At 39.8% G+C, this 12733-nt stretch overlaps 1 protein-coding gene across 1 annotated transcript in view; it reads right to left on the reverse strand.

The window, feature by feature from the left end:
- Positions 1-4191: 4191 nt before the first annotated feature.
- bpgm (2,3-bisphosphoglycerate mutase) overlaps positions 4192-12733 on the reverse strand; it is a 37647-nt gene continuing 29105 nt past the window's right edge. Inside the window, exon 3 of the mRNA XM_063072126.1 lies at positions 4192-5459. Within this exon, the coding sequence (XP_062928196.1) occupies positions 5281-5459 (179 nt within the window). The 3' untranslated portion in view covers positions 4192-5280. The remainder of the gene's footprint in view (positions 5460-12733) is intronic.

Raw genomic sequence — 12733 nt, forward strand, 5'->3', positions numbered from 1 at the left:
TAATGATGCAGCTCTTATAAACTCTGGTTAGGCCGCACTTGGAGTACTGTGTCCCGTTCTGGTCGCCTCACTATAGGAAGGATGTGGAAGCATTGGAAAGGGTACAGAGGAGATTTACCAGGATGCTGCCTGGTTTAGAGAGTATGCATTATGATCAGAGATTAAGGGATCTAGAGCTTTACTCTTTGGAGAGAAGGAGGATGAGAGGAGACATGATAGAGGTATAAAAGGTATTAGGAGGAATAGGTAGAGTGGATAGCCAGCGCCTCTTCCCCAGGGCACCACTGCTCAATACAAGAGGACATGGCGTTAATGTAAGGGGTGGGAAGTTCAAGGGGGATATTAAAGGAAAGTTTTTTTACTCAGAGTGGTTGGTGCGTGGAATACCCTGCCTGAGTCAGTGGTGGAGGCAGATACAGTAGTGAAATTTAACAGACTAAGAGACAGGTATATGGAGGAATTTAAGGTGGGGGGTTATATGGGAGGCAGGGTTTAAGGGTCAGCACAACATTGTGGGCCGAAGGGCCTGTACTGTGCTGTACTATTCCATGTTCTATGACTGATGGGCCAAATGGCCTGTTTCTGTGCTGTACTTTTCTATGACTATGAACTTGAAGATAATGGAAGGATATGGACATTTTGTATGCAGGACAAATTAGTTAGGCATTTAATTCTTATGTTAGTTTGGGATGACAGCATAGGCCAAAGGACCTGTTCCTGTGCTATACTGTTCTATGTTCTAAGATTTTCCAATGAAAACAGATAATTTACTCAGAAAGACAGCAGTCTTCCAACACAAACTTCAAAAAAAATTAACCACTTATTCTTTTCTCCCCCCTTTGGCCAATAATTGAAATTCATTTTTCATTACATAAGTCAAGTCACTTTTTATTGTCATTTCGACCACAGCTGCTGGTACAGTACACAGTAAAAATGAGACAACTTTTTTCAGGACCATGGTGCTACATGAACAATACAAAAACTACACTGAACTACGTAAAAAGCAACACAAAACTACACTAGACTACAGACCTACCCATAACTGCATAAAGTGCACAAAACAGTGCAAGCATTACAATAAATTATAAGAAAGATGTCAATAAAATTGAGAGAGTACAGAGGAGGTTTACCAAAATGTTGCCTGGGTTTCATCTCCTAAGTTACAGAGAAAGGTTGAACAAGTTAGGTCTTTATTCTTTGGAGCATAGAAGGTTGAGAGGGGACTTGATAGAGGTGTTTAAAATTATGAGGAGGAGGTGTTTAAAATTATGAGGGGGATTGATAGAGTTGATGCGGATAGGCTTTTTCCATCGAGAGTGGGGAAGATTAAAATAAGAGGATATTAGTTGAAAATTAAAGGACAAAAGTTTAGGGGTAACATGAAGGGGAACTTCTTTACTCAGAGTGGTAGCTGTGTGGAATGAGCTTCCAGCAGAAGTGGTTCAGGCAGGTTCGATGTTGTCGTTTAAAGTTAAATTGGATAGATATATGGACAGGAAAAGAATGGAGGGTTATGGGCTGAGTGCAGGTCGGTGGGACTAGGTGAGAATAAGAGTTTGGCACGGACTAGAAGGGCCTGGATGGCCTGTTTCCGTGCTGTAATTGTTATATGGTTAAATAATAAACAAGACAATATGCATAGTAGAAGGCAATAGGTTTTAATTATAAATAAATAGAGGTGTCAGTCCAGGCTCTGGGTATTGAGGAGTCTGATGACTTTGGGGAAGAAACTGTTAGATCGTCTGGGTGTGAGTCCGAATACTTTGGTGCCTTTTGCCAGATGGCAGGAGGGAAGAGTTCGTATGAGGGATGTGTGGGGTCCTTCATAATGCTATCTGCTTTACAGATGCAGCATGTGGTCTCTAATGGAGGGAAGAGAGACCCTGATGATCTTCTCAGCTGACCTCACTATCCGCTGCAGAGTCTTGCAATCCGAGACGGTGCAATTTCCGAACCAGGCAGTGATGCAGCTGCTCAGGATGCTCTCAATACAACCTCTGTAGAATGTGGTGAGGATGGGGGGTGGGAGATGGACTTTCCTCAGCCTTCACAGAAAGTAGAGATGCTGCTGGGCTTTCTTTGCTATGGAGCTGGTGTTGAGGGACCAGGTGAGATTCTCCCTCAGGTGAACACCAAGAAATTTGGTGCTCTTAATGATCTCTATGGAGGAGTTATCGATGTTCAGCGGAGCGTGGTCGTTCCGTGTCCTCCTGAAGTCAACAACCATCTCTTGTTTTGTTCACATCCAGAGACAGGTTGTTGGCTCTACACAGTCGGTTAGCCGCTGCACCTCCTCTCTGTATGCTGACTCATCGCTCTTGCTAATGAGACCCACCACGGTCATGTCAGTGAACTTGATAGTATCCAAACCTAGTACATTTTACAGATTTTCACCAGCATTCATTTCGGAGTTTAATTAGGTGGCTGCTGCTTCAATACTGCAAGAACTTTTCCTCAAAGATGATACAGGGTGAATTTTCTCTCCTTCAATACAGTGGTAATTCACCTAATTTTTTACTTATTAATTAGACTGGAATTAATTTCCAATGAAGATTTGGTTTTGAACTATACTTGTTATACAGGTCTATGGTATCATTTTGATATGTTAAAGTAACCTCAGATGAAACATTGGGGGGGGGGGTGGTGGTGGGGGGAGACAGGAGTTCTCAAACCAGGGACTTTTTAAATATCCCAGCATTCAACTTTAATTACTTCAATTACTGGTTCTAGGCAGTGTGTTCATTACAGGATAATACACCAGCAGAAAGTGTAATCACTCATGATGTGGCTGAGCACTGGATGCTTAATGCAGTTTCACAATTGGATTATGGACACTGCACTGAATATACAGATCACATGGCAATCAATTCCCACAATTCATTACCAAAGATAAATCGTGAAGACAATTTAAGCTAATCATTTCTTAGACAAGGGAGCAATTACTTACTGAAGAACTAGAACTGGAAGACCCAACTGGGGGAGAAAAATCTAGTACCACCACATGCCTGTCCAGGGATCAGCCTGCTACCCTGAAATGAACCAGGCCAGGCTGGAAAAAATACAGCTCAAACACATCAACTTCACACTCTCTCCCTCCACAATATTTGAGACTTACCTCTTTATTGTGACTGAAGAAATACCTCACCAGTGTCTTGGTCCTAACTTCTAAGATTTCCCATCAAAGCATTTAAGATAAAATGACAGCTTAAATGTTACCAGTGAACAATTATTTGATGAAGTGTCAGATCACATTTTCTTGTACTATTTTACCCGTATAATATTTACATGTGCAATACTTAAAATACATTCAAGCAGATAAACTGACAAACTAAATACTGCTAATACTATTACCAAATAGTTATGGTATTACTGCATACATTTAGATGCTCTTCAACAAGTGAGACAGAACTGCCACAAATAACTCTTCATAAAAGAATAAACTATTCATTCTCAGGTTGTGGATAGGTGAAGGTCGACATTGGTCTCTCCTCAGTAACCAAACAGTTATGACAAGTGTTCTATAATGTAGACGCCAGCTCTTTTTGCTGCAGCAGTTTGATACAACCTATTAGACCAGTTCTGAAGAGGGGGACATATGGGCAAGTTCAAGAGACACACATACAATACAAAAGTCTTAGGAGCTTGTAAAAAAATCTGTAAAGCCATGATGCTTTAAGCAATAGTGAAAAGTTTTTAAATATTAAAAAATTACTATCAAGAGCAGTAATTAGTAAAAGAGTAAATCAAATCAATATTTGGTGTGATCACACTTTGCCTTAAAAATTGCATCAATCCTCCAAGGTACATTGTTGTGCAGTTTCTTAGGGAATCAGCTGGTAGGTTGTTCCAAGCATCTTTGAGAACTTGCCACAGTTCTTCTGCAGACTTCAGCTGTCTCGTTTGCTTCTGTCTCTCCAGGTAATCCCAGACAGCCTCGATGATGTTGACATCAGGGCTCTGAGGAGACCATAACATCTGAAACCATAAAAAAAAATCTAGGGCACCTAAGACTTTTGCACAGTACTGTATTTCTCTTAAAATATATTAAGTCAAGCATCTGTATTTTATTAATGATCTATGAACATTTCAATGGTCATTTCTGACATTAGAATACATTTTCTTAAATTCTAATTTCTCAAAAGGTCATGGCAGCTTTAAACACCTACTTATTCAATCACAGATCACACAAGATAATTGCTCAATGCTTTATTTTTATTTGTGGATCATTAGGTCAACAGAACAAGTTAAACAATGATGAGGGCAAAAATCAGGTTCATGACAATGATGAACCAACAGGATTCCAGCATGAAGTACTTCAGAAAACAGCATGATTATTAACTTATTGTACTAAATTCACAAGTTACCCCCGTCCACCATGCCCCCTTAAAGGAATTCCAATTCTGTATTTATCCCTATACACCCAAAAGTATCAAGCATGGACTACAGCACATGTACAAGTTATCCTTCAGTGCATCACCCTACCACTCTAACCTTGCATCAACCTCATACAAGTCTGCACAATCCTTACAGCGTGTTGACAATCGAAATGTGATTTGGATGGGTATCAGCTGAAAGGAAGGAACCCTGAACTAAAACTTCCTCTAGTCTGGACAGGTTTCTGCCAAGAGGGCACCCAGGTCGAACAGCACATTAAACAAGATTGCTAATTGGTGACAAATTAGTGTAGCAAGAAATGCCAAATACACCTTTATTAATTCATTCTTCTCATTTACATTTAGGATGCACTGTTGAAATTACCTAAAGGATCTGGCAGCTGTGCTACAGAGGACCAAAGAATAAATGCTCACATTGTTCCTTCCCCTCAACTGCAACATTCCCCCTCCCCCCGCAACTTCCCCACCAAATTTATGACCATCAACATGATTACCAGAGAGGAGGCCCTAGAAATCATCCAAAAGATGTTTTTTAAATTCTGATTTGGAAGACATTTGAAAGGGTACTTGATACTTTGATTTTGTCATGCATTTAGAAAGCTTTCAATACTGTAACTATACATTAAAACAAATTTTAATTTCTCAAATAAATAAACTAATATCCCAGGTGCAAGGAAATAAATAAAGCCAAAATAATCTATCCTCATTGTGCAGCTGAGAGCACCAGAAGAAAGTAGCTGTCACAAACAATGCAATCTCAATATAACAAGGGAGCCAAGAGTAACATTTACAAGTGCTAACATGAAACTAACATCTTCTCTTCAGGGACATAATACCCATGGTGGCTGTGAATTTCAGTTTTTTAATTATATCTCTCCTCCAAAGGTTAATTTGTTGGAGCTTTTGCTTTGCCCTGATCCTCCACTTTTTTGATTGCTGCCTGAATAGCCTGCTGGTCACCCAGAAGTTCATGATGTTTAACAGGATGAAGGCATTCGTCAAGCTCCAAAAGGACTGGGACTCCAGTGGGCAAGGTCAAATTAACTATTTCATCATCCGGGATCCCTGGAATAAAAAGATAAAAAACAGATTATGGAGTGGAAGCATGAAAACAGATGGATCATCCCAAGAATTCCCTGAAACAAGAGGCAAGATTAGGAATTGTATAACAGTAAATCTTCTTTGCAAAGGTTCTCTATGTGAAACAAGTACAACACCAAAAAAGGCTGTCAAGTGATATAACTGAGGCTATTTTTAGCTGCTTTTCAAACTTGGCATTGATATTCTCTTGGTCTTTGTGCAATACACATCTGCAATTAAGGTCAATTGCTCATAAAAAAAAATCAGCTGCTTTCAAAAACCAAGCCCAAAGTAAAAAGGGAGAAGCTTAAATGCACAAATGTTAATACTGAAATTCAATAGTTTAATAGTCACAATCAAAAATTAAACCCATTTAGTTTCAGAAATATTTTCTGTTAAAAGTAACAAAATGAAATGCAAAGATTTATTTGCAACTACTTTGTAAATTCATGCATGGCATCTTTAACATTCAAAATATACAGTAAGACATAACTAAAGACTAGTTCATTTTGTTCCCTCTACTGATAGTGCCGTGGAGTACACATCCAGCAGGTTTTCTCCAGATTTCCAGAATTGCAATTTTGATTTTCACCTTTTGATTTGACATACATCAAGATATTAAAGTGAATATCAAAATCTGGATTAAAGAGGAAGCTTTTGATCAAAGTGTATTCACTCTCAGGTACCAGTTACTCTCCATATAAACTCCCTGAATTTTCTCAGAAACATCCTTCTCACTTGCTCATCTGTTAATCTGTTATTCTGTACCCCAGCAGCCCAATTTAGATTTTTTTTTGTTTTGGGTTACATTGTCTCAATATCATGTCAAGATTCGCTGGATTCTAGGGTTTGCAAAGTTTGCTGGATCTAATTGAGGGATTTTGGAGGTTTATATATTGAATAACAGACAAACAGGAATGAGTTACAAGCTGGATTCCAATCAAGGGCTATACGGTTAGGAAACAAGTTTCAGAGAGAATTTAATCACGGAGTTTGGGGAGGGCAAGAGACAGGGAAACATGGAAGTGATCTAATGATTTATTCTCAAATTATTGAAATAAGGACAGCAAGTTCAAGAACAAGTTTTAACCTAAACAACCATCTTAGTTGTGAGTATATCATTACATCATCTTATTTTGACTTGCGTTTAAAAGCATTTGACTCCATTTAGACTGAAGGCTGAAAGTTTTAGAGGACTACCTGACGAAGGGTCTTGGCCCAAAATGTCAACTGTACCTCTTCCTAGAGATGCTGCCTGGCCTGCTGCGTTCACCAGCAACTTTTGATGTGGGTTTATTGTACGAGAGGTCTGTTCAACAGTCTGATAACAGTGGGATAAGAAAAAAAATGTCCTTGAGCCTAGTGGTAGGTGCTTTCAGGCATTTATTTTCTACTCAATGGAACAGAGGAGAGAGAATGACTGGGGTGGGCGAGGTCTTTGTCTATACTTCTCACTGCCTCAGTAAAGCAGCCAACATAATCAGAGTCCATGGTAGGGAGATTGGTTTCTGGGGATGTGCTGAGGTATGTTCACTATTTTGCAGTTTCTTGCATCATGTGTAGAGCAATTAGCATGCTAAGACGATATGCAGTAAAACTATGAAAATTCCAATGCTCATCTATCTGGCTCACCAGGGTCAGATGTTCTCACCTCTGCTCTACTCACCTGGTTCACTGAAATTTATTACACTGTAATACTGCATAGCATCTTAAAGTGAATTAGGATACTAATATAAATAATATCCAAAAATCTGGGAAAAACTTACCAAAAAAATAAAAACCCTTAGCAGATATCAGATTTTAAACTGTATGCAGGGTCCTGATGAATGGACATACTTGAGAACAATTAAGAAATCATTAAACATAAAATAGCTGAACTATTCTATTAAGCCCCTATAGGTGCTCTATCATTTAGAATAAGCTGAGTTTTTAAACCTTAGTTTCACTTTCCTGCACTAACCTCATTCCTACATCCCTTAACATCCAGAAATCTATAATATTGTGTAAAGATGACTGAATTTGTATAGCCCCATACAATGATTCTCTATCCTCTGGGTGAGGAAATTCCTCATTTGTTGTGAATAACTCACTCCTGCCTCTGGACACTAGCTGAAGAAATCAATTCTGCATCTACTAGCCAGAATCATACAGCTCCCATCCAAGTCTACATCCACCACTGAAGAACCCATTCATTTATTCTGATGTTACACCAATTCATTTTATTCTTTGCACATTGAGATGTCCAGAATTCTTCCAGATCTGAAAATGAGATTTCCCACTCTTCCAAACTCAAAACTATAAACCCAATCAGCTGATCCTCTGCACACAGATCTAACATTCCAAGGATTAATCTGTTGAACCTTCACTGTACTCTGCAAATGTATCCAGTTTTTTTTTGACAGGGAGACCAGATCTCTGCACAATATTCCATATGCAGTCTCACCAAGTCCCAGTGAAATTGGAGCACAATATCTTTATTACTCAAATATTCTTGAAGGCTGGTTTTCCTTCAAATTGCTTACTAACTAGCAAAAAAAATCCTTCTACACACATTAACTTTCAATATCTCACCCTACCAAAAAAAAACTCCACCTTTGTATTTGTACTTTTGTTTTTACTGAACGTAGGATGCCACATTTAGAGAAGTGTAGATGCATCTGCCATTTGTGGAGCTGGGGGGGGCGGGGGCGTTATATGGAAGAGAACAATGGCAAGAATACTTTTAAGAATCAGGCAAAATAATCTTAAAATTCAAAGATTTCCAGGTTTAATGTGTGTCAGCAAATCTATAGGCAAGTATGTTGCAGATGACAGTTTTAGCACAGATCAGCTGAAACAGAAGCAGAGTTAAAGGAAAGTTATAGAAATGAAAACGGGTAACCTGAGTAATGGTACAGATTCAAATCCATCAGCAAAGATACAATGATTGTACACAACCTTGCTGCTGCCATGTGCAGACAGAAGAATGCAGATGTGGGTCCCTGACCAGTGCTCTAAAATTACTTCTAACAATGATCCAGAACTAGAAATATTAGTTGACAACTGGTATGTTTAAACATTTGTTTCTAGCAGCTTGAAGCTGTAGAGTATACACTGTGAAAGGAATAAAACTACACTGCAGATAGAGCTAGATTTGGGAGCTGATTTAGAATTTAACCGGGATTAAGCTTGCTTTGTATTGAAGCAAAACTCCAAATGCACAATAGTAAAGGAACTTCAATTCCTTGTTTGAAGGTGAGTGCCAGAACAATTATTACATTAATGTCCAACATAAATGTTATGTTGCAAATTACATATTAAATTGCTACACCATTATATACAACAGTCTTCTCATAACTTCATGAGCACACAAGTTACAGAATATAGAAAGCTCCAGTCCAATATGTGCACTAAATTGTATCACATTCCAATTTGTGGCTTGTCAGGTCTATCCAAGACAAACAAGCTTGATTGACATTCTCATTTCTTGTAATGAATAATTAAATTATAAAATGTTTGACAACTTTCATGTTCTCCCCAATTTCACTTCCATGTCCAAGTTGACAATTATAAATGCAAAAAATGCTGCTTTCCAATTAGGCCATAGACCTCTTCAGGATTGGCCAATGAGATATCCAGTTACCTCTGCGGATTACATATTCTTGCAGTGGGTGATGAAGTGGTTTCATCACTTTTGTACCAGTAGCTACTCTATGATGGCAAGTGCATTGGGCCATTAAAGCTACTTAAGTATCAAAATAAAAGCTTTCACTCAACTATGTGGACCAAATGTGGTACGGTTAGCAGCAATATTCTGATTCTGACATTAATGTTTCACTCTAAGTGGGACACAAAATATATCAAAGGCCCTCAGATGGTAGAGCAGCTTGAGTACTGGGAACCAAGACATCATGTAATATCATAGCCATAGCATTTATCTGATTTAAATACAATCAGGTTTGGTTTCTGGTTAATAATAAATCAGAGCATTGATGGCAAAGGATTCAGACAACAGCATTGAATGCCAGGATTATGTGGTTACAGACTGTTTTGAGACAGATGTCGGCTGGCATTTGAGATGGAAATACTAGTTACCAATGTTAAAATATTGTTAGCCTGTTTACATGTTGAGATAGATAGTTATTTTGAAAATTTGTGAATGTAATTGAGCATTTCACAACCAACAGCAAATGTCCCCTCTTCTGATGCAATGCATGGAAGGGCTGATCATTAAGCAGCTCATAATCAGGTCTAACAATGCCCTGTGGAACATGAGCAGTGATTTCCCAGGGCAGGGAGGACTCTCCTCTTACAACAAGCATCTTTATGTGGACCACAATTTCCTTAATGCCCTCAACTTCAGTTTTGCAAATTCTCACTGATATACTCAATTAAAGGCTACATTGATGTCAAGGAGTGTATCTCTTACTCCTGAGATTCAACTCTTTGATCCATATTTCTGAACATGAAACTGAACAAAATTTCAGTGAAACTCCTCTCTATCCCAATTGCTAGAAAGACTTGGGAGAAAATAATCTCATTAAAATGGTATTAGCTTGCCAGGTTTTAGAATGCAAAATAAACCTGCTTTTCTTCAAACAATTGAAAGGCAACAGACTTTTGTTCTCACAAATCTGGAGAAACCACTGAAATTTAAGTGTTTTGGTCTTTAATAAAATTACATCAGTGTTTGACATTTTAAGATTAGAAAATGAATGATTGAAGTAGCACCACTTATTTAGCCCTCATATTTACACAAACCAGAAACATTATATTGGGAGCAACACTCACAAAACGCTGGAGGAACTCAGCAGGACAAGCTGCATCTATGGAAAAGAGTAAACAGTCAATACTTCAGGCCGAGACACTTTATCAGAACTGGAGGATAAGGTACCAGACAGGTCCATTGCAGGCAGAGAAGAGAGAATTCTGGAGCTGTGGCAGTGACTGCAACAGGGACTCCGTGGTGGAAAGTGTGGCGTGTAGAATGCAGAGGGAGGAGCAGACAATTGAATGAGTGTAACTGGGTTCCTCAGTGGGTCCGAACGGAGAAGCTTGAGAACAGATCTGGAAGCCACAATGAGTCCTAATGAAGGGTTTCGGCTGAAACGCTGACGATTTACTCTTTTCCATAGATGCTGCCTGGCCTGCTGAGTTCCTCCAGTATTCTGCGTGCTGCTTTGGATTTCCAGCATCTGCAGATTTTCTTGTGCTTGAGAAGCTATTTTGGGAATTTCAGAGCAATGGATCTCTGCCAGTCAATGCTTATGCTGACATTGCAAAAGCTTAATACTGTCCTTCATAGCAAACTTGGCAGAACAAGCCAACTGCTGCAAACTACACCAAGTTTAAGCAAAAACTGTCAAGAACATAATCAAAACTGATTACTAATACAATATTATTCACAAATTACACATCTAAACATATACCATGATGCAGCTCACCATCACACTATGTAGCTTCGTAATTTTCCAAGTTTAGAGGTTTTAATAAAGATGGGATGTGGGGAGTTAGAGGTCAGGCTGGAGCCTAGGCTTCTACTCTGCACTGAAAGGCTATCCATCTGAGCATGCAATGAAATACATCCATGGACCAATGTTGGGCCAGCAAGCACTGAGGATGAAGACCAGCGAGGATGAAGGCTGTTGGACCCAGACGTCGGCAAGCACCCCTCCCCCCCCACCCCCCCAAGCTGCCAGGTCCTGGGATTAGAGGTTCATTTTAGGCTGGAAGCATGAAAGCTGGTGACCACCAAGCCATTGAGTTCAGAATTCAAAGCCTGGAGTTCGGGTTCCTGTCACTGGCGAGTCCGGAGTTGGAGCCAAGAGACACTTGTGGGCTGACCCGAACACATCCCTAGGCTGGTTGATGTCAACACAAATGACACAATCTACAGTACATTTTGAATCCGAATGCCAGTTTAGTTTAATTGGCAATTTAAAGTACAACCAATAATTATGCTTAAAATAATCTGCACCGTCTTTTCTTCCACACACTTGTTGATAGAAAAACAGAAAGTGAAGACAATTCAGAGGCATGTCAAGTTTAATATTACATAGAAACATAGAAAATAGGTGCAGGAGTAGGCCATTCGGCCCTTCGAGCCTGCACCGCCATTTATTATGATCATGGCTGATCATCCAACTCAGAACCCCGCCCCAGCCTTCCCTCCATACCCCCTGACCCCTGTAGCCACAAGGGCCATATCTAACTCCCTCTTAAACATAGCCAATGAACTGGCCTCAACAGTTTCCTGTGGCAGAGAATTCCACAGATTCACCACACTCTGTGTGAAGAAGTTTTTCCTAATCTCGGTCCTAAAAGGCTTCCCCTCTATCCTCAAACTGTGACCCCTCATTCTGGACTTCCCCAACATCGGGAACAATCTTCCTGCATCTAGCCTGTCCAATCCCTTTAGGATCTTATACGTTTCAATCAGATCCCCCCTCAATCTTCTAAATTCCAACGAGTACAAGCCCAGTTCATTCAGTCTTTCTTCATATGAAAATCCTGCCATCCCAGGAATCAATCTGGTGAACCTTCTTTGTACTCCCTCTATGGCAAAGATGTCTTTCCTCAGATTAGGGGACCAAAACTGCACACAATACTCAGGTGTGGTCTCACCAAGGCCTTGTACAACTGCAGTAGTACCTCCCTGCTCCTGTACTCGAATCCTCTCGCTATAAATGCCAGCATACCATTCGCCTTTTTCACCGCCTGCTGTACCTGCATGCCCACTTTCAATGACTGGTGTATAATGACACCCAGGTCTCGTTGCACCTCCCCTTTTCCTAATCGGCCACCATTCAGATAATAATCTGTTTTCCTATTTTTGCCACCAAAGTGGATAACTTCACATTTATCCACATTAAATTGCATCTGCCATGAGTTTGCCCACTCACCCAACCTATCCAAGTCACCCTGCATCCTCTTAGCATCCTCCTCACTGCCACCCAGCTTTGTGTCATCCGCAAACTTGGAGATGCTGCATTTAATTCCCTCATCCAAGTCATTAATATATATTGTAAACAACTGTCACTGCAGTCTATAAAGGCAAAAGTGGGTTGAAAGGCAAGAACACTATTGGTGGCAGCAGAATACAAGTAGTTGTTCTTGCAGCAGAGAACTAATTCTATTCCATTTGAAACAGTTTTAACCTACAATGGAATCCAAAGAGATTACAATGTACATAAACGATGCAAGCCCACATTTTGTGGCAGTTACTTTAAACATTGGAAAACCCTCGACTCCTTCATGAATGTGGAATCCCAACGTTTCAA

Source organism: Mobula hypostoma, chromosome 20 (assembly GCF_963921235.1).
Source record: "Mobula hypostoma chromosome 20, sMobHyp1.1, whole genome shotgun sequence".
Taxonomy (NCBI): Eukaryota; Metazoa; Chordata; class Chondrichthyes; order Myliobatiformes; family Myliobatidae; genus Mobula; species Mobula hypostoma.